This window comes from Trichosurus vulpecula, chromosome 4 (genome assembly GCF_011100635.1).
Source record: "Trichosurus vulpecula isolate mTriVul1 chromosome 4, mTriVul1.pri, whole genome shotgun sequence".
NCBI lineage: Eukaryota > Metazoa > Chordata > Mammalia > Diprotodontia > Phalangeridae > Trichosurus > Trichosurus vulpecula.
In genome coordinates this window covers 150094172-150117835 of record NC_050576.1, presented here as the reverse complement: position 1 = coordinate 150117835, position 23664 = coordinate 150094172, and the positions used below count along the sequence as shown (strand labels likewise).

General features: G+C 39.0%; 1 protein-coding gene across 1 annotated transcript in view; it reads left to right on the top strand.

The window, feature by feature from the left end:
* Positions 1–23664, top strand: part of NTPCR (nucleoside-triphosphatase, cancer-related) — a 39182-nt gene that overhangs the window by 11130 nt on the left and 4388 nt on the right. Inside the window, exon 4 of the mRNA XM_036756042.1 lies at positions 17763–17972. Coding sequence (XP_036611937.1) covers positions 17763–17972 — 210 coding nt within the window. The remainder of the gene's footprint in view (positions 1–17762; positions 17973–23664) is intronic.

Sequence of the window (23664 nt, the reverse complement as noted above, 5' to 3'; positions counted from 1 at the left end):
CTGAGTCTCTAATCTATTGCCATACTTGTTTGTGTTTGACAGTTACATGCCAACAACTCTGAGAATTCAAAGGAAATGGAAGATTATTTATAGTGACAAAGTATCAAATTAACAGAACGTGAAACACGTATTCTCTAAACAATCCGGTTTCAGAAAAAATGCAATTAAATTAGCTTTAAAGGAACTATCAAAACAGGAAGGTGGGGATGGAAACTTTTGTGCAGGCAGGATTCGTCATATTTACTGGTGAATTCTACCAAACATTTAAGGAACAATGAATATCTGTACTGTACAAATTATTCTCAAAAATTGAGAAAGAACACATTCTACCAAACTCTTTTTATGAGACAAATAGAGTACTAATACTTGAGTCAGGGAAGGATAAATCAAGTACAGAAAACTATAGACGTTGTAGATTGCTAATGAATGTCCATTCAGAAATTTTAAACATAATATTAGCATAATGACAACAGCAAGATTAAAAAAAATTATCCACTATGATCAAGTTGGATATATTCCAGGTATACAAGAATAGTTCAACATTAGAGGAAGAATATAATTAACCATAAATAATAGGGGACACAATTCTAGATTGAGACCACTTGGTGACATACTACAGCACTTCGAAATTCACATCAGTCTGTTTTGATCAGAATAAGATTTACCAGAAAACAAACAAAAAAAAAACCCATTTATTTTTGAGAGTAGAAACTGATTTTGACTCTGAAATAGATTCTCCCAAAGCATTGAAAAGCATCATGGGGACTGGGGGAGAAAGTAGAAAAGGATTCTTGTACAGAGAAATTTATTTTCTTAATACTTGACCCAGCAACAATGCTTGTTTTTTTTCCAGACCATTGGCTTGACACAAATTTTAGAGAAATCAGCTTCCAGTGGGGACATACCTCTCTGAAGGGTAGGAAGGGGCTTATGTGGGTAGTTCTTTAGAATTGAAAGCAAAGGGAGTATTACTTTTTCTTCTTTCCTTAGCTCATCCTTTAATCAGTGCATTATGAGAATAGGCATTGAAAGGAAAAGCTGCCACTTTCTGTTAGTAGAACCTCTTTGTTAGTGGAAAAATGTTAGCAGTGAAGCAGACTGGGAAAATGCAATGAAAGTTCACTCTCATGCTCTTTTCTGGGCTGAACCATAACTAGGGAGAGTTGATTTGGGATTTTCCCCAGGTTACTGATGTCTGGTGGGGCGGGGGGAAGAGGGTATTTTCCCCCAAACCAGTCCTCCTGCCTTTATCTCTACAATTTTTCCTATACATTATGGTCCTGTGCTAGCCATGTGGTGCAACCACCCTTCACCAGGCCCCTTCACCATGGCACCACTCTCCTGGGCCCTCCAGCCACTATGGACCTTTACCTCTTTCAGGGGTGCACAGATCCATAACTATAGACCATACTTTTATAGCCTTTAAAAAGGTTCAAGAGACATAATTTCTAGGTAATTTAATCATTTTATTAATAGTACCAGCTTTTTAATAAAAGGAGGGTCATTTGGCCATTTCTTTCTTAGACCAAATGCAATCATAGCGGTGGGCTCATGGCTTATATGTACATTGAAAGAGGAACGTTCCTGAGGGTGGCAATCTATACTGGTTAACAGTTAATGAGAGAATGAATATTACGACGAGGGACTGGACCTGAACTTCAATTATGTCACTTAAAGTGAGTCCCAGCCTTGGGCAATCTATTCAAAGAATTTATCCTTACCCAAACCTGAGTAGAGGGTAATGGCTGCCCCACCTGGTTGGGGTCTGGATAGAGGAGAAGCTTAGCTCAACCTTCAGAGACTGAGGCCTTGAGATGAGGATAAAAGAAAAGGGGGGAAATCTGAATCTCCCCAAATCATTGCTCATTAATAATCATTTCTCTGACTTTAGGAGTCTTGACTAGACACTTTCTAGGGGTCAAGACACTTCCTGTCTTTCCATGCCACCCTTTGCCACATGGAACTCTCTTCCTATCTCACCCTTTCTCTGGGAACCCCCACTGAATGTGTCCCAATCAGGTACAAAGAATTCCTAGTTGTGACTCCTCTTCAAGGTCCATTCTTTAGGACCATTATTATAAGTGAAACTGTTAAAATGAGATCTTTCCGGTACTGTATTTCTAATTCCTGAGACATCATTAGAGATTCATTCTTTTTCTAAAAAGCTTCTGTGTGCCTCTTGTTATGCAAATGCCCCAGGAAGAGTAACCCTATGATTTTTTTTTCAGTCATTTATAGATTACAGTGAGTAATTTTTTTCATATCCTTTCCTTAAGTAGGTATTTTGATTTTTGCATTGGGTGGGAACCGCAGAATGCTAGGTAGAATTTGGGGGTAGACAGAACGGGAAGAATGGAAAACAACTTAGAAAGAGAAGGCTGGGCACACATAAGATGAACTTCATCTGGTTCATAATTTGGTCTATAGTGGGCATAACTTGAGATCAGAAAGAGGATAGTCAGCTCTCCCCCGAAAAGATGAAAAAGAAAAATTCTTGTCAACATCTGCTAGAATTGGAATATTTGCAAACAGATAACAAAGAATTTCTCATCAGCATTATGTATTTACAAATATCTTTTTATGACCTTCTCTAGTCTTCTACATTCCATAAACTTAAGTCTAAATGAACCCCTAAAAAAGTTCGTGTGGGAAATTTGTTTTATTCTTGAATCTGATAACTAAAATTAAAAAAGTAAATTGAACCTGTGATTTCTTTGGTTTAAGGAATTCCCACTGAGAAAAGTCATTCTACCAAAGCAGGTTGGCTCTTACTTTGTGACTTTTTCTTTTGGAGGGAAGCCTCAGGTATTGAGGGTTTAAAATAACTTGTCCAGTGGCCTATAGCCATTTTGTGTCAGTCACAGGACTTGAACCAGTTTTGAGCCCCGCAGTTACCTTTTCTATCATAACCATTTTACAATGAAGAATCGAACAAACACATAACACCAATTACCAAAAGTTTGAAAATTTATTAAAACATTTCTCAAAGCAAGGGTTTTTTTTTTCTCTTTCCAGCAATTATCCCTTAACACTTACATGGTATAACTTCAGACATAGATGCAGCAAGAATTAATGGGCAGGTCTTTTCTGTCCCTTTGCAGTAGTGTTACCTAGCATTTATATGGTGCTTTAAGGTTTGCATCGTTGTTGTTTAGTCATTTATCAGTTGTGTCTACACTGTGACCCCATTGGGGATTTTTTTGGCAAAGATACTGGAGTGGTTTGCTATTTCCTTCTCCAGCTCACTTTTACAGATGAGGAAATTGAGGCAAACAGGGTTAAATGACTTGCCCAGGGTCACACAGCTAGTTAAGTATCGGAGGCCACATTTGAACTCACGTCTTCTGTATTCTAGGCCTGGAGCTCTATCCACCGCACCACCTACCTGCCCTAAGGTTTATATAGCAATTTATAAATATTATCTGATACTCATGACAGCATTGGAAGGTAGGGGCTTTTGTTATCCCCATGTCACAGATCAGGAAATTGAGGCAAATAGTGACTTGCTCATGGCTTACTAGTGCCTGAGGCCAGATTTGAGATTAGGTATTCCTGACTTTCAAGTCCGATGTTCCATCCATTGTTGCCATCTAGCATTCCAAATGTGGAAGAGATTCTGCAGCCCTGGGAGGACTAATTTGCCTCTTTGCAAATAGGTACTTTTCTGAAAGTGGATTATAACATACACTCATATGAAAATAAATTCTGTATTTTCAGTATTGGGTAGGCCGAGATCCTAGGTACCTTAATCATAGAGTAACTGGAGATGAGGTAATAGAATTGTTATACCTTATTGGATTTTCTTGGTCACGATGTATTAACTACTCTATAATTTTTAAAAATGGGTTTTAAAAGTTATTCAGATCATTAGATTGAAAAATATTTTCTTAATAGAGAGTTAAGAGATCTGACTTCTCATTATTAGAGAGAGGCAGCTTGGCACTGTGGGGAGAAAAGCAACGGATTCAGGATCAGAGGCCCTGGTTTTAAATCCTACCTCTGACATGTACAGCTCATGTTTCCATGAACAAATATCTGTTTTTTTTTCTTCTTCTCATCTTATCTCTGTCTTGTTGGGAGCAGGAAGAGGAAGAAACCCCTCAAAACAAAAATGCATAGGCAAGCAAAAATTCCCAGATTGGCCTGGTTCAAAAAATATCTTAATTCTACACTCAAGGGACCATTCTATGACAGATAGCTTTTCCCTAGGCCTCGTTAGACTGGTGGTTTGCAGAGAAGGATTGTAGTAGGGCTGGAGAAAACATAGTATAGCAGGAAGATCATTGGAAAACTTGGAGGCACAGGACTTGAGTCCTGCTTGGCTCCAACACTTAACTCCCTGAGTGACCTCAAGCAGATCACTTGGCTTTTTCTGGGCCATAGCTCATCATCTGTCCAATGGTGGGGTTGGATTGGGTGACTTCTAAAGGCCCCTTCAGCTTTTAATCTCTCTCTCTCTCTCTTTCTTTCTGTTTCTCTTTCTCTCTGTCTCTCTTCTTTTTCTCTCTCCCTCCTGCCCCCTCTCTCCTCCCTCTCACTTTCCCCCTCTCTTTCTCCTTCTACCTTTCCATCTCTCTCTGTCTCTCTCTGTGTGTCTCCCTCTCTCTTCCTCTCCCTCTCCATCTTTCACTCTCTTTCCATCTCTTCCTCTCCCTCTCTATCTCTTCCCTCTTTCTCTCCCTCTCCCTTTTTTTTCTCTCTTCCCCGTTACTCTCTTTCCCCTGTCCTCCTTTCTCCTCCTTTCCTCCTCTCTCCTTCTCCCCTTTCTCCTTTTCCCTCCCCTTTTCTCCCTGTCTGTATACCTCCTTATTACTTGATTTCTCCCCCTGCCTCTACATAACTCTGCCTTATCCCTGAAAAAAAGTAAGCACAGAAACCAATCAGTATGTTTGCTGTTAAAAAAAAAAATTGTTAATAATGATGAGGAAAAAAACCAAGTAAGCTGTTAGCATTGTTATTAATACAGAGGGCGAGGTAGGAGTCACTGTATAGCCGAAGAGAAACGTAACAATATATTCTTGGACTCTGAAGATTTAAAGCTGGAAAGGATCTTACAGAGCTTCTGGTTCAACTGCCTCATTTGACAGAGAAAGAAACAAGCCTAGAGAAGTTCAATGACTCCTCTAAGGTCACACGGACAGTGAGCGACTGACTAATGGGTGTGATTCAAATTTAGATTTTCTAGTTCTCAGTCTAGGATTCTTTTATCCAGACATATCTATAGATATTTTACAAAAAATGCTTATTTTATATTTTAATTTTCTTTATATTCATCAAGTATGCAAAGTAGTAGTGACTTCTACTTTACATTCAGTATTTGCTAATTTTTATCTAGTGCCTACAGTATACTGTATGTTATAGAATCAGGAAACACAGACATACTCTAGGTCCTGAATCTGTCAATTAATAGCTATGTGACCCTGGTTTGACTGGAGCCTTAGTTTCCTCATCTATACAGTGGGTTACTTATTCTACCTACGTGACAGGATCAGACGATATAATCAGGTACGTCCCTTAGTCAACAAGCATTTATTAAGTGTGTGTTGCTTGCCAGGCATATCATAAGTGCCATGTAAAAACACAGCCTTTGCCCTCAGAGAGCTCCCATTCTAATTGGGGAGACAGCATAGAGACAACTGTGTACATGCGATACATATCCCATGTAGGCTGGAGGTGATCTCACAGAAAGAGACTAGCAGTGAGGGGGACTAAGAGGGGCCTCGTGCAGAAGGTAGGGTCTGAGCTGAGTCTTGTAGGAAGGCAGGAATGTGGAGGTATAGATTGCTTTGTAACTGCAAAAAAGTTATGAATATGATCTATAATAATCATAGTTGATATTTATACAGTGTTATGTGAGAGGCAGCATAATATCGTGAAAAGAATGTTAGCAAGAAGATCCACCATGTTCAGATTTTACCTCTGACCCTTAGTAACTAGCTGTGTGGCCATAGGCAAGCCTCAGTTTTTGCATCTACCAAATGGACATAATAACTCTAGTACCTACCTCCCAGGATTGTTGTAAGGCTCTAATAAGATGCCTTTAACAAGCTATAGAAATGTCAGCGATTATGATTTGTGTCAAGTAGGAAAAACAAAGGCCAGACGCGGCAGGTTTGAAGGGCCTACGTGAGAAACATTACTTTCTGGCGAAAGAAAAAGTGTAATGGGCTCTTATGTTGCTGGCATTTATGATTCCATTGGAACCTTGTTACAGCTGTCTCTAGAGAGCTCGGTTTGAGACTACTTCCTAGATTAAACCAATGTGTATGTGTGTGTATATATGTGTGTGTGTATATGTATACGTGTGTGTGTATATATATACACACACACATGTTTATATGTATGTGTTTGTATGTATGTGTGTATATATGTGTGTGCATACAGGTATATATATACACATGTTTATATGTATGTGTTTGTATGTATGTGTGTATATATGTGTGTGCATACATGTATATATATACACATGTTTATATGTATGTGTGTATATATGCATACGCATACATTATATAAACCATTCTAATTGGGGAGACAGCTTTTGGTCTTGAGAAGAATAGACTAAGGGGTGGGGTAGGGACCATGACAGCTTTCTTTAAGTATCTGAAGGCCCGTCTTACGGAAATGGAGGAGGTTTGTTTTGTTTGGCCCCAGAAAACAGAATTTGGAGTTCTCGATAAAAGGAAATCCTTAAATAATAATAATAATGACAATGATATTTAGCCTTTCTGTAGCTAGATATTATTGTTGTTATTACTTTAATGTTAATTCATTTGATCCTTACGGCCACCCTGTATGAGATGCTATTATGATCCCCATTTTATAGATGATAAAACTGAGGCACGGAGTGGTTAAACGACTTTCCCAGTGTCGCACTGCCCAGTGAGGGTCTGAGGCAAGATTTGAACTCGGGATTTCCTGATTCCAAGTCTGGTGTTGTATCAGAGATGCCCTTTAGCTGCCTCTTTGGAGTGATCTAAAAGTGAAATGGGGACCATGGGAAGGTAGCGTGTTCTTTCTGATTGGGAGTCTTCACTTGTCAGATGTTGTAGACTACTTTCTTCTCAAGAATGGATTGGACCAGATGAGACTACTGAGGTCTCTTCCAATTCTGAAATTCTGTGATTCTTTGATATTCCTGCAAATAATCCTCCCATGCTTCAAGATAGACTCATCTCACTAAATACTGCTCTATAGTTAATAGTCATCAAATCATAAAGCTTGGGTGAGGCTTCGAGGCCATCTTGTCCAACCCCCTAATTTTACAGATAGGGAAACTGAGGCTCAGGGGGGTTAAGTCCCTTATACCTAGTTACATAGGTAGTATGTTTCACAGGTAGGATTTGAACCCAGGTCCAACGACTTGAGTCAGTGCTCTTTTCACTCTATCATATATATAGTGAGATTCTATTGAATCTCCTTTCAATAGAAAATGCTATTTCTTAGGGTCAGTAATCTAAATTCCTCATTCCCAAGGTTTCTGTGGCTTCTGGATAAGTATAATTCCTATTTTTTTTTTGCAAGGTGTGAAGGTTTAAGGAAGTGGTATTTTCAAAGTGAGCATTTCCATTTGGTTGGGAAATGGAATTTTCACATGTGTCCAAATGTCTCTCTTCCCAGCAGTGTTTGAATAATGTAGGCGTGATCTAATTTGGGTGAGGATTCTTGAGAACTGCAGGAAGAGTTATTGGTTTTTGTTCTTTTTTTCTTAAAAAAAAAAAAATATATATATATATATATATATATTTCCTTCCCCCTCCCCTTTCATAGTGTTACATACCTCCTGAATTGGCTGCTTTCAAAACTGTCACTTTGACATGCCAAAATAGAGTTCCATTTGGCTTCAAAGAGTGGCATAGGAAATTCACAAGACTCCATAATTATTCATAGAATCTTGAGATGGAGGCAGCAAAATGCGCCCAACACATCCCTGATAAGAGTCATGCCGATTAGACTGGCTTGCACCCAGGAAGATAAAACCTGCTGGGGAGGTGGATGTCTTTTGTGCATGTCTGGGGGACAAGTAGCTGCTGGCCTCGATTCCGTTTCCCTCCCCATCAGTAACAGTCTTCATTCTAAAGGAAAGGCCTGTGCTAATTGGTGACTTGCCCTGAGAGGGGGAGTTGTACCATCCCTTCCCTACCGCCTTCGCTGATAGGATGTGGACGGGCTTTCCAGGACTATTTTTACTTCCCCTGCAGTGACAGAGATAGATCTGGACATTCAAAAAGATAAACTGCTTCAGAGCTTTTTGCCTTTGCCATCATCTTTATAGTCTCATGTTTACGGACCAACCATTACCTGAGAAGCTGTGTGTTACAGTGGAAACAAGGTTAGGAATTCAGCATTTTTTTAATGCTTGGCTTTTATCTGCCTGGTCCTGGGCTAAGCCCTGGGGATGCAAATACAAGCAAAAAGGAAGATAGTCCTTGATCTCAAGCAGCTTACATTCTAATGGAGGAATACAGCTTATAAAAGGAAGCTGCATATGCAGGGAGCAGTGAGGTGGAGATGTAAGGAGCAAGGCCAGGAGGGGAATGAAAGCTGGCCTGGGCCCCTACACAAAATGGAGGCCTCATGAAGAACTCACCAATGGGCACTGGTTTGGAGTCAGAGGACCTGAGTTCAAATCCTGACTCTGTCACTCATTATCAGGGTGACTGTGGGAAAGTCACTTTATTTTTCTAGTCCTTAGTTTCCTTATCAGAAGAGTGAGAGGGTTATACTAGATGAGCTCTGATTCCCCTTTTAGCTCTAAATCTATGTTCCTATAAACCTGGGTATTTTTTTTAAAGAATCAAATTTTTTTTTGCATTAGTTGGCATATTTTGTTTTTATGTTACAGACATCTCCAGATTAACCCCCACTCTTCTCTTGCTATAAGAAATCTTTTTCATAACAAAGTAAAAAATTAAGCAAAACAATAGAGTGGCATCCTCTGAAAGTGTATACAACACATTCTACACCTATAGCACCTCATCTCTCTATTTTTAAGTGTTTTTTTTTAAATTAAGAGAAATCTATTTTCTCTCTCTTTCCCCATCCCATTTAATAGAGAAAAAGAAAAACCCACATGTACAAACAATATATAAGCAGGATAAATTGGGAAATATGTCAGAGGGAAGGTACTAGCATTAAGGGAATAGAGAAATGCCTTCTTATAGAAGGTGGAATTTTAGCTGAAACCTGAAGGAATCCAGGGAAGGTTAGAGGCACAGATAAGGAAGGAGAGCAAGTAGGCCAATATTTGTTGTTTTTCTTCTCTCATCTTGGTTGTGTCTGACTCTTCCTGACCCCATTTGAGGTTTTCTTGGCAAAGATACTGGAGTAGTTTGTCATCTCCTTCTCTGGCTCATTTTACAAATGAGGAAACTGAGGTGAACAGGGTTAAGTGACTTCCCCAAGGTCAAACAGCTAGTATGTGTCTGAGGCCAGATTGGAAGTTGGGTTTTTCTGACTCCAGGTCCAGTGTTCTATTCAACATGCTACCAAACTGCCATCAGTTAAGTATTCTTGGACTGTGGAATACATACAGGGTGTAAGGTGCAAGAAGAATGGAAAGGTAGGAAAGGGCTAGATGGATTGATAGATAGATGATAGATAAATAGGTAGATAGATAGGTGATAGGTAGATAGATGATAGATAGATGATAGATAGGTGATAGATGGATAGATAGATGATAGATAGATGATAGATAGGTGATAGGTAGATAGATGATAGGTAGATAGATAGATGATAGATAGGTGATAGATAGGTGATAGATGGATAGATAGGTGATAGATGGATAGATAGATGATAGATAGATGATAGATAGGTGATAAATGGATAGATAGATGATAGATAGATGATAGATAGGTGATAGGTAGATAGATGATAGATGATAGATGGATAGATGATAGGTAGATAGATAGATGATAGATAGATGATAGATAGATGATAGATAGATGATAGATAGGTGATAGGTAGATAGATGATAGATAGATGATAGATGGATAGATAGATGATAGGTAGATAGATAGATGATAGATAGATGATAGATAGGTGATAGATAGGTGATAGGTAGATAGATGATAGATGATAGATGGATAGATGATAGGTAGATAGATAGATGATAGATAGATGATAGATAGATGATAGATAGGTGATAGGTAGATAGATGATAGATAGATGATAGATGGATAGATAGATGATAGGTAGATAGATAGATGATAGATAGATCATAGATAGATCATAGATAGATCATAGATCATAGATGGATAGATAGATGATAGGTAGATAGATGATAGATAAATGATAGATGATAGATAGATGATAGATAGATGATAGATGATAGATGATAGATAGGTAGATAGATAGATGATAGGTAGATAGATGATAGATGGATAGATAGATGATAGATAAATAGATGATAGATAAATAGGTAGATAGGTAGATAGATGATAGATAAATAGATAGATAGGTGATAGGTAGATAGATGATAGATAGATGATAGATGGATAGATAGATGATAGGTAGATGATAGATAGATGATAGATGATAGATGATAGATGATAGATAGATGATAGATGATAGATAGATGATAGATAGGTGATAGGTAGATAGATGATAGATGATAGATGGATAGATAGATGATAGGTAGATAGATAGATGATAGATAGATGATAGGTGATAGGTAGATAGATGATAGATAGATGATAGATAGATGATAGGTAGATAGGTGATAGATGATAGATGATAGATAGATGATAGATAGGTGATAGGTAGATAGATGATAGATGGATAGATAGATGATAGGTAGATAGATAGATGATAGATAGATGATAGATGATAGATAGATGATAGATAGGTGATAGATGGATAGATAGATGATAGGTAGATAGATAGATGATAGATAGATGATAGATGATAGATAGATGATAGATAGATGATAGATAGGTGATAGGTAGATAGATGATAGATGGATAGATAGATGATAGGTAGATAGATAGATGATAGATAGATGATAGATGATAGATGATAGATGGTAGATAGATGATAGATGATAGATAGATGATAGATAGGTGATAGATAAATAGGTAGATAGATAGGTGATAGGTAGATAGATGATAGATGATAGATGGATAGATAGATGATAGGTAGATAGATAGATGATAGATAGATGATAGATGATAGATGATAGATAGATGATAGATGATAGGTAGATAGGTGATAGATGATAGATAGATGATAGGTAGATAGATGATAGATAGGTAGATAGATGATGGATAGATAGATGATAGATAAATAGATGATAGATAAATAGGTAGATAGGTAGATAGATCATAGATAAATAGGTAGATAGATGATAGATGATGGATAGATAGATGATAGATGATAGATAGATGATAGATGATAGATAATAGATAGATGATAAATAGATGATAGATAAATGATAGATGATAGGTAGATAGAAGATAGATGATAGATGGATAGATAGATGATAAGTAGATAGATGATAGATGATAGAGGGATGATAGATGATAGATAGGTAGATGATAGATGGATGGATGATAGGGATAGGTAGATATAGATAGATGAATAGATGATTGGGATAGATGGATGCTAGAGATAGGTAGGTAGAGATAGATAGATAGCTGTACATAGCATGATTTTTTGTGGTAGGATGCTTGCATCTTTTGTCTTAATTCTTACCTAGCTTATAGGTACTGAATGGGTGTTGCCTCAGACAAACTGAGACCTGGGAAAGACCTTAGTTTAAAAAGGCCAAGGTCTCCCAGTGCATCCAGGGCCATCTTCAGTCATCCTGACCCATGTTTTGCCATTGGACTCTGGAGGAGAACGTGAGGCTGATGATTTTGCACAGCTCTGCCTCGCTTACACAAGAACAATAAATTCTCACCTTCTGCAAGTAGGCATTTCTGGTTCCCCTCAGTGCTAGTGCCTTTCCTCTGAGGTTGTTTCCAGTGGTTGATGTTAGCATTTTGTTTGTTGCACAAAGCCATTTGCATGTTTCCTCCATTAGACTGTGTCTGAGCTCCTTGAGAGTGGGGACTGGTTTTTGCTTTTCTTTGAATTCTCAGTGTTTAGCACAGTGTCTGGCACATGGTAGACACATAATAAATACTTGTTGACTTAACTTAAAAGACCCAGAATAAGTTTTGCAGTGCTTTTAGTGGATTTTTACATGATTTATGAGAAGATGTGAACAAGAATAACAGGATGGATTGGTTATAGTCTGCCCTGGTGGGAGCAATCTGTCAGCAAGCATTTATTAAATACCTGCTGTATGCACTGTTGTGCTTAGGTGGTGGTGATACAAATAAAAAGAATGAAACAAAATAATTCCTACTTGTAAGGAGTTTTATACATATAGTGTGTGTCTGTATACATATATGTGGAAAATAACATAAGTATATGTGGGCATGTACTTGTGTGTGTTTATACATATCCACACATACACCACCTAGTTCTCTAAAGTACTTAGTACTTATTTTATATATACATGTATATGTATTTAAATAGACATTTTTCATATGTAGGAATACATGTATGCATATGTGCATGCACATATGTGAATATGATGTGTATTTACATACATATTCATGCTTGCATGCATACGTGCATACATATATACACATATGTGTGGAAAGTAAGCACTAAATTTAGAGAGCTAGGTGGCACAGTGAATGATTATGGGGCCTTGAGTCAGGAATACTCATCTTCTTAAGTTCCAATCTGGCCTCAGACACTAGCTGTGTGACCCTGGGCAAGTCACTTAACCCTGTTTGCCCCAGTTTCCTCATCTGTAAAATGAATTGGAGAAGGAAATGGCAAACTACTTCAGTATCTTTGCCAAGAAAACCCCAATGGAATTAAGAAGAGTTGGTCTCGACCAAACAACAGCAATAAAGTTTAGAGAGGGAGGGCATTAGCAGCTGGAGTCTGGGTAGGGGAATGGATCAGGAAAGGCTTCATGCAGAAAGTAGGCCTTGTGCTGTATCTTGAGAAAATAGAAGAATTCTGTAAGGTGAAAGGTGAGGAGGGAATGCATTCCAGAAATGAGGGCCAGCATGGAAACTACAAGTAGAGTATTCTGTGTGTGAAGAGCCAAGAGAAGGCTGGTTTGGGTAGAGGGAAAATGTATTACAGTAAGCCTGGAGAGACTGGTTGAGTCCACGGCTTTAAAAGCTAAACAGAGAAGTTTATATTTTATTCTAAAGGCAATAAATAGGACGAGCCCCTGGCGTTTATTAAGTAGGGGATTGACGTCTCACTTCAGGAAGAAAACCCCAACATTTTGGCAGTGATCTGTATAGCATGGATTGGAGCTGGCTGATTTGAGTCTGGAGGCTGTTGAAATAGATTGGGAAAGAGGTGATGGCATAGTTTAGATCTAATCTAAAACCTTTGCATCAGCTCAAAAATCCTTGCCTATATCAAAGTATCATGTTTCTTCTCTTTTTGCTCCTTCACACAAATCAAGAGCCTGAACTGAACTGAATTAACATTTGCCTGAGAATCACTTAGCATTAGAATGGCTGCAGTATTAGCATCCCCATTTAAAATTCCTTTATGAGACTGGTGCCCTGGAAAAGAACTCTTAAGTTTGGAACCAAATCCTGCTGAATCACTCCATCTCTCTGGGTCTCAGTTTCCTCATCTGGAAAATGAAGGGCTTGGCCAAGTTGACTCGTAAGGTTCCTTTTACTCTGAAGATCCCATGATTTTATATCATCAGGTGAGAATGACAAGTCATTTCAGGGAGAGAGGTCCTTTAGTGTTGAAATGTGCCTGTCTAGGCTGGGGTAAATAGGGAGGGAAGTTAATACTATGCCATGATTGAACTTAAGGTAAACTGAGGCACAGAGTTCTGCGCATGTTCAGTTTATTTGTAAGGCTAGCAGTTACCAATAAAAAGGGTCCCTCAGCTCCCCAGCAAGCCAAAAGACCCCAAATCAGGGCAAAGAAATCATTTTTATAGATAAAAGGAGGAGAATTTTAAAAAATAGAAAGCAGAATCATAGATGGGGAAAACTATGATTGCTAAACTAAGCTTGTAGCATCACAGGTATGGAAATAATGTGATTGGCTGGAAATTGTGAATGAGAGGGGCTAGCAACAACCCCCCCATTTCCTCCTGTCACTAAGAAATTTTCACTGTTTGAGTCGACCTGCAAGGACAGGTTTTAGTAGTGGACCAGACCACCTTGGATAACAGACCAGACTCCCTGGCGTCCACTTGCATCCTTCAAGGATAACAGATTTCCCTTGAGATGAGAATAAGACGGTGATTAGCAGGGGAACTGAACTTCTAAACTTAACTTAGAGACAGTGAGTGATTTACAGGAAAGATGAATTTCCAAACTTAACTCGGAGACAAATGAAACATGACTTAGGCAGTTAAATAACGCCAGTGGTGATACAGAATTAAATCAATAACAAAGTAGAATCAGTTACAGAAATGGAGATGATATCAATTTAATTTTCTTCCTGTGATGACGATGATGAGGAGGAGCTAACATTTACATAGCACTTTAATGTTTGTAAAATCACTTGACAAGTATTTTCTTATTCAGTTCTCACAACCGCCCTGTGAAGTAGGTCCTGTTTTTAATCCCCATTCTACAGATGAGTAAACTGAGGTTGAAAGATGTTAACTGATTGCCCAAATGTCTGAGGTGGGATTGGAAGCCAGCTCTTTGTGACTCCCAAGTCCACCGTTCTCCCTGCTTTGCAGACTTCTCATGTGCCCCAGTGTTGCAAGTGTATTGCCATAGCGTAGGGGCTTGGCCAAACCACACCAGTATTGGCGAAAAGTGAGGAAAACACTGTTCATTTCCCAGAGATAATTTGAAATAGCTGTGAAGGACTTTTTTTGGGGGGGGGTGTAATTTAATCATTTTATTAATAATGCCAACATTTTAATAACATTTGGCTGTTTCTTCCTTAGGCCAAAGATAATCATGGAGGCAGGCTCACAGCTTCTATGCCTTTTTGGAAGAGGAGTGTTCCTGAGGGTGGCAATCAACTCTGATTGGCTGATTGGTGTAAACCTGAAGTTTGATTATTTCATTTATTTCTACGTTAGCCTCAGTCAATTGGGCAATCTATTCAAAGAATTGATCTCCACCCAAACCTGAGTGAAACACAATGGTTGTCCTACTTGGGTGGGGTCTGGATAGTGGAGAAGGTTAGCTCAGCCTTCAGAGACAGAGGTCTTAAAATGAGGGTAAAAGAGAAAGGGGGAAATCTGAAACTCCCCAAGTCATTGGTTATTAATAATCATTTCTCTCATTCCCCATTTTATTCTTTTGAGAGGCAGGGCCTCCTCAATCAATCACTAACATATGATAAACACTTCATCAAAGGCTTCTAACTTTGGATCTTATCAGGGGAGACAATGTGAGGAAAAAAGGGAAAGATGGACAGGCACTTTGGCTGTCAAGGACTTTAAAAATCCTTAGATGGGAAATGCTCTGTAAGTAAGCTTCAGGAACGGTGTTCAAAAACCGTTTGGCCCACAAAAGTCCCTGTAGTTTACAAACACCGCCCCTCATCCAATATTAATTTGTTCATCTGTTTTCAATGAAGTAGTCAGTTGTAGACTCTGTATATGTGTGTGTGTGTGTGTGGGCTGGGGGGCGGCGATTAGACGGTTAAAATCCAGGTGTGAGAAATAGAATGTGAGTACATGAATTAGCATAATGGCACTAATGGTGTAACAAACATATCTGCTAGTGTAAAATCAAGGATTTCTATAAATGCCAAGTGATTGCAGAGTAAGAGAATGATCAGAGCCAGGTGGGTCAGGCAGGGAAGGCTTCCTCAGGTTGGAAGTTGTTGGAATCAGGAGAGACCTTGTTATCAATCCTGCCCTTAATATTTACCAGCTGTGAGACCATGAACAAACCACTACCTCTCCTGTATAGAATGAGCATAGTGACAGCATCTATTCCATGGGGCTTTAGGGCTATATACATGTCAGTCAATATTCCTTGAAGCAATGGATTTTGTAGGAGGTAATGAACAGATTGGCAGAAAGAAATTCTAGTGGTATGGAGAACAAGCCTACCTACCTTTAAGAATCCTCATTTATTTGGAAGTCGTTTCACCACCCCTCCCCAGAGCAGCTGCTGAAGACATTATGGGTGTATTCACAATTACAAGGCCTGTTATATAGTGCTGGAAACCAAGATTCAGAAGGAAATTAGATATAGATCTATGGAAATCAAGTTTGAAAGAGATCTGTGAGAAGAGGCTTAATAGCTGATATTTCCTTTTCTCTTAATTGAATGGGGCAGCTAGGTGGCACAGTGTTGGTCTTGCAGTCTGGAAGACTCATTTTCCTGAATTTAAATCTGGCCTCAGACAGCTGTGTGACTCCAAGTAGTTCACTTAACTCTGTTTGCCTCAGTTTCCTCATCTGTAAAATGAGCTGGAGGAGGAGGAAATGGCTAAACCATTCAAGTGTCTCTGCCAAGAAAATCCCAAGTGGGGTCACGAGGAGTCAGACATAATTGAAATGACAGAACAATAACAAAAATGAACAGGGATGATAACATAATGCTTACCTCATGGGGTTGATGTGAGGAAAGCACTTTCTAAATCATAAAGTGCTCCAGAAATGTGACTTGTCATTATTGTTAGTTTCTCTTAAGCTTGGGTCACTTAGACTTGTATTTGTTTTCTTTTAAAATGTTTTTTATTGATATATATATTTGACATCACCTTCATTTCAAAACATTTCTCTTTCCTCCCCCACCAGAGAGTTATCCATTGTAACAAAGAGTAAAAAAGAGAGGGGAAGAAGAAAGAAGGTTCAGCAAAACCAACCAATACACCAACTGAGTCTGATGTAATAGGCAATCTCCATACCCACTATATAGGCTCTTCTGCATGTGGAGGAGGGAGATTCATTTTTTAAATCTCTTCTTTAGGACCAAGTTTGGTCATTATAATTGCAGAGTTCAGTCCCCCCCCCCTTTTTTTTTTTCCTAATTATTGCTATTTCAGTTTTCATTGTAGTGGTTACACGTATATATTGTTTTCCTGGTTCTTCTTACTTCCTTTTGTATCAGTTCATGTAAGCCTTCCCATGCTTCTCCATGTTCTTCATATTCGTTGTTTCTTTTGGCTAAGTAACTCTATCGTATTGATACACAATAATTTATTTAGGTATTCCCCAATCCATAGGCAGCCACTTTGTTTCTAGTCTTTGCTATTACAAGAACTGTTAACAAATCTTGGAATCTTTCTGCCTTTAACCTCCTTGAGGGCATATGCCCAGCAATGGAATCTCTGGGTCAAAGAATATGCACATTTTAGTCCCTTTCTTAACATAATTCCACGTTGCTTTACAGAATGGTTGGGTCCTTTTTGTTTTTAGGAATGCAGATGTAAAGTTAGGTCATTATTGGAGTTACTACAGTGATTAGCTAGGGGGTAATGAAACAACTTTTGTCAAAATATCAATTGCTTACCATCGGGAAAAAAAGTTTTGTTTTTTTTTTCAGGCAGTTACAGAGTCTGAGATTGCCTAGGCAGAGGTAATTTGTTAAATGTTTCTAGGTTCCCTAGAATGAATTATTTGCTTCTCATGAATGACTGGGTAATATGCAAAGGGGAGTTGACTCACTCAGGTATTTTCACCAACTCAGACTCATACTTTATTGGTTGGCTGGGATATCTGTGGAGGAAGGAAGAATGCCTCCAGTTTACACACTGGGGCTTTGGTGTTGGATCTAATATGTCTTTAAAATCCACAGGCAGATGCTGGCCCCAGCCCTGGGAAGAGGGTGTGTATCATTGATGAGATTGGGAAAATGGAACTCTTTAGTCAGACATTCATTCATGCTGTGCGTCAGACTCTCTCCAGCCCAGGGACTGTGATCCTTGGCACAATACCCATCCCTAAAGGAAAGCCATTGACACTCGTGGAAGAAATAAGAAACAGAAATGATGTTAAGGTGTTCAGTGTAAGTATAAGCCATTCTGTGTTGTCTTTATCATGTAAGGAGGGAATGACCCTAACAGCAAAGAGTCCAAAAATAATTTTTATCAATCTTGGGAGTGCCTTTTTACACTTAAAACTTAATATGGGTGTGCCTGACTTTCTGGGAATTCATAACATTTCAAATCAAATCATGGGGCTACAGCATGAAGACCAGACCGAGTCAGGAGGAATTGGAAATCTCCCGAGGTTTCTCATCCTGCCTTTTTGCCTGCACGCCCTCCTTACCTCTGCCCCTTGGCATACTTAATTTCCTTCAGAACTTGACTCAGATGTCACCTCCTACATGAGGCTATTTCTGATTCCTTCAAGCTGCTAGTGTCTCTCCCTGAAGCTATCTTCTATTTATTTTTTATACACTTAAATGTATGCTTCTTGAGAACAGGGACGGTTTCATTTATATCTTTGTATTTCCAGTGCCTTGCACATAGTAGGCGTTTAATAAATGCTTAATAATTAACTAATAGCTCCCAGCTTTGGAAACAGTGTGCAATGGAAAGACTGCTAGACTTAGAGTCAGGAGAGACCCAGGTTCCACAGTTGTTGTTTGGTCATTTCAGTCACGTCCGACTCTTCACGACCCCATTTGGGGTTTTCTTGGCAAAGATGCTGGAGTGGCCTGACATTTCCTTCTCCAACTCATTTTATAGATGAGAAAACTGAGGCAAACAGGGTGAAGTGACTTGCCCAGGGTCACACAGCTAGTAAGTGTCTGAGGCTAGATTTGAACTCAGGAAGATAAATCTTCCTGACTGCAGGCCCAGCACTCTATCCACACAAGTTCCACAGGACCCCTACCGATTATAAACCTTTCATTTCTTTTTATCTCTCTTCTACTGGACATAACCCATTAATTATCAAAGGCTGTTCCAGTAGTCTGCCAGCACTGGTAGCTTCTACTGAGCTCTAGAGGCTATGAGAATGGGCCTTGGATGGTCTGTTATCAATTGACTGGCCAAGTCAAGTTTGAAGAGGGGCATCAACAAAAGGCTACAAGCTGCTGGATTTTTTCAGCTGCACCAACTCACAAAACTACTGGGCTGTAGTGAATTGTAATCAGCATGCATGGAAGGTGTCTTCCCCACATTGATAAAATCATGGATCCCTCAAGTATGGGATTCCTTTGTTTTCTATCATCTCTCTCTCTTTGCTTGGTCTCCCTCCTTTCTCCCTTATTCTGTTTCCTTTTCCGTGCCTAGTTGATGGTCGTATTTAGAGCTGACTGCTGTAAGACAGAGTGGTGAAGCTTCAAGTTGACTATTAATCCGCCAGCTTTAAGTCATCGGGCACAATGTCGCTATAGTCAGTGTGACCACAGATTCAGCTGTTGACATTTAAAGTTTCCTGAAGTCATGAAAGCTCCAAAGAGCCATGAAGAATTAGGCCAGCCTGGGAAGGGGGAGCAGTCTTTTTGATTATACCTAAGCACTCAACTTATTTTCCAAAAATGATGAGATCTCAAATTATGTTTTCTTTTTAAAGTTTCAGAGAACTCAGACTCACTGCTGTTTCTCTTATGGGGCCTCCTAGATAAGGAGTTTTCTGTGATGAATATAGTGTTTCTAGGGAGATAGGCAGTGGAAGATGATTGGTCATAAAGACAGATTAAGTTATCAGGAGGTCAGTAGGTACAAATTCTGAGTCTGGCAGCCTTGGGAACTGCCAGTGTTGTAGCATGAAACAGAAGTGGATAAACTAATCTAATCGGAAGGGCCTAACAGATCAGGCAAATGGAGGTGGTCAGTTGACTTTTAAGTCCAGAAGTTAAGGTTCTGTTAAGATAATGCCAACATTTTCCTCTCTCTAGAATAGAAATTAAGATAATAGCAACATTTTCTCCTCTCTAGGATTAGAAATTAAGACAACGCCAATATTTCACCTTCTCTAGGATCAGAAAGTAAGACAATCCCAACCTTTTCTGTGATTAGAAATTAGTCTGTGCCTAGCCCTGTGTTGTTAGGTTTGTTGTTAAGTATGTTTTTCTCCAAGTATTCTTGTTCTCCTTGTGCTTCTTTGGGGTCTGTGTGTGTTTCTTTGTAACAAGATTAAAAATAGGATATATAAATGTGAGAGATGGATAAAAGTTAGGTTTCCACAGAAGAGTTAATTGAGTAAAGTTAGGGAAAGTTAGGTTTCCACGGAAGAGTTAATTAAGTTCCACAGAATAATTAATCGTCAGCTTGAACAAAGAAGGAGTAAAGATTAGCCAGGATGAGAGCCCTCAGCCAATGGGTATGGAGTTTGTGGTTTTGCAGAAACCTCAGTTTCAGGATATAGGCAAAACTGATCTAAACTGGCCAGATGATGGTCAGGGTTGAAGAGAAAACTGGGTCAAATGGCTTCCACCCATGCTTAATTGGCTAATTGAATATTACCTCACATACCCACAGAGAGGAGTTTTCTGCCATTTTTGAACATGGGACGTATGATGAGGAGGGAGGAACATGCCAAAGAGTTGCATATTGGGGGCCTATAGGGAAGATTGTGACCTAGAAGGGAACGGACCAATCCATTCTCTGAAGGGAGGTGCTGAGCGGATCTGCATCAATCTATGTCAGTCTAACAGAATAAAGTTGGTCTCATTCCTGTACACTCCACTCCCCTTTCCTAGAGTAGGGTGAAGTCCGCTCCTGGCCAGGAACGTTTACCATTTCCTTTGAATTCCTCAATAATAATAAATTGCCCTTGATACCTGAATTTCAGTGTCAAGTGTATTTCTAACATAAATATGTGACATGTTTGTTAAGTCCCTACCATGTGCCTGGCCCTATACTAAGTGATACAAATACAATGAATGAAAAAATCTAAACTTGTAAGGTGCTTATATTATAATTGGGAAAAACAACAAGGACATATATGAGTGTAACCAGAATAAAGATAAATAGAATAGATTCAAAGTAGTTGAAGATAAGGTAATTTGAGAGAAGGGACACTGGCAGTTCAGGAAAGGTATCATGTAAAAGGCAGTGCTCAAGCTGCATCTTTTTTTGGGGGGGGGGGTAAGGCAATGGGGAGGTGGGTTAAGTGACTTGCCCAAGGTCACACAGCTAGTAAGTGTCAAATGTCTGAGGCCAGATTTGAACTCAGGCCCTCCTGACTCCAGAGCCAGTGCTTGTAATGACAAACAAAGTGGGACTTTTTGTTGTCTTTTGTTTGGGAGTGCTGCTTAGCACTAAGGCAATCAAGCACCTTTGCTTGAGTCTTGCCTTTGTAGGAAGGCCCACACCCTTTTGCTAGTTAGGTCAAGAGAGGTGTGAAGTCCTCAAGGGAACTGAGGTGAACAAGGTTAAGCTACTTGCCGAGGGTCATGTGGCTTGTAAGTGTCTGAGGCCAGATTTGAACTTAGGAAGAGAAGTCTTGCTGATTGCAAGTCCAGCGCTGTATCTACTATAGCGCCACCTAGCTGCCCTTTACATATCTCTTTTGATCCTCAAAACAACCGTGTGAGATTGGTGTTGTTATCACCACTTTACAGGTGAGGAAACTGAGGCAGAGAGATTAGGTGACTTACCTAGGGTCAAATGGTAAATATCTGAATAATATTTGAATTCAGATGTTTTTGATCCCGAGTCTTGTACTCTTATCTCTGGCACTACCTCGGGTGCCTTAATCATGAAATGTTAGAGCTGGAATGGACCCTAGAACCCATCAGACAGAAAGAAAAGTTCATCGGTGCGTGCCATCTGTGATCAAAGGTAAAGTGCTTTGCAAACTTTAAAGCAATATGTAAATGTTAGCTGTTGTTTAGTATTATTAATACTCTTATCTAAGTCACCAGTAGAGATAAAAGTGTTAATACAGGGCCAAGCACTGCTCCCTTGATTACTGCACTGGATACCTCTCACCGTCACATCGAACTATTATTCCAACCTGGTTCAAGTCCTACTTTTAATATATACTAGCTGTGTGACCTTTGGCAAGTCACTTCCCTAGTCTAGGTCAGTGTTGTCAAACTCAAAATGGGGAGCATACATAAGGATCCCTTTGAGTCACATATTGACTTAGAAAACCTCCAATTAACATTATCTATTTATTATTGTTTTTTAAAATTCATTTTATTAAACATTTTCCAATGACATTTTAAACTGTTTTGGGCCATACTCAAGGGAGTTTTGTTGCAATAGGTTGGTGGGCCCCTTCTGCTCTAGGCAGCTTTTTAAGACTATTAATTTCAGGGAAGGTGCTAACTTGCACTGATAGAGGGAATTTCCTCATCCGGGAGTTCCTGTATTGATGAAATCACAGATCTAGGCCCAATCTCTATTCCTAGACCTACAGTTAACCCATTTTTCTTGTCTTTAAGCAGCTTCCCTCACCACCTTCAGCTCATTCTAAGCTTGAACATTCCTATCGTTCTTTTTCACAAGGAACGTGCACACTCTTACCGTCTTTCCTGTTACTTAGCCTTACTTCTAGTATCTGCACATTTCTTTTTAAAATCTAAGATGGTTGAGGAGTGCCTTGTGTAGCCACATCCTCGTCTCTCATCACAAATCCCACCCTTCATCTTCATTGGTATTGTTTTCCTTTATGTCTTCAGAATTTCTGTCTTGAGCATCTCTCCTTCTTCCTGGGTTGGCTTTCCCTTGGCTGCACTTTAGCACCCCTTTGAAATAGCTAAGTCACCAAGCATTTATCAAGGGCCTGCTATGTGTCAGGCACTTTGGTAAACCTGGGAGATACAAAGAAAGGCAAAAAATAGCCCCTGCTCTCCAGGACCTCATAGTCTAATGGGAGAGACAACAAACAGACAACTATGTACAGATATATATATATATATATATATATATATATATATATATATATATATATATATAGAAATAAATGGGAAGTAATCTCAGAAGGAAGGCACTAAGATGAAGGGAGATGAAAAAGGCTTCTTGCAGAAGGTGGGATACAAGCTGGGTATTAAAGGAAGTCAGGGAAGCCCCGAGGTAGAGGTATGGGAGGAGTGAGTTCTAGGCATGGAATCATTCCCAGCATCATGTAATTTCCAAATATATTATTACTTATTGACCTTTATTTTTGTAAAAAAACAAAAAGCATTTATTGGAGTAGAGGGGGAAATCTATTAAGAATCTTTGAAAATAATGTTTCCAGTCTTTTTTGGTACCCTGGATAGATCCCATACAGTGAGAGTTCTCTGAATCTAGTTTTAGAAATATAAAAACAATAGCTGCAACAGTAATTATGATAATAATGTTATATATGTAATATACATGATATATAATATATAATTATATATTATAATTGTTATGAAAATAACATTTATACAGTGCTGATAGTCTTATAATTCTGGGTTATATTTATTAATAATAATAATAGCTAACATGTAACATTTTAAGGTTTGCAGAATGCTTTACAAAATTATGTCAGCTTTATCTCTGGGCAGTAGGTCCTATTATTATCCCCCTTTTACAGGTGAGGAAAATGAAGCATAGAGAGGGAAGTTGTCCAGAGACACCTAGCTAATGAATATCTGAGTCTAGATTTGAACTTGTATCTTTCTAACTCCCAAGTCCAGCACTGTGCCACCTAGTTGTGATTAATCAATCATCTCATATGCCCTCCCTACCCTCCCCCCCACACACTGTGCCAGGGTCTCTGGTTTATAATTATAAAGAATGAGATAATAACTCTAAAAGAGCTTTGCATTT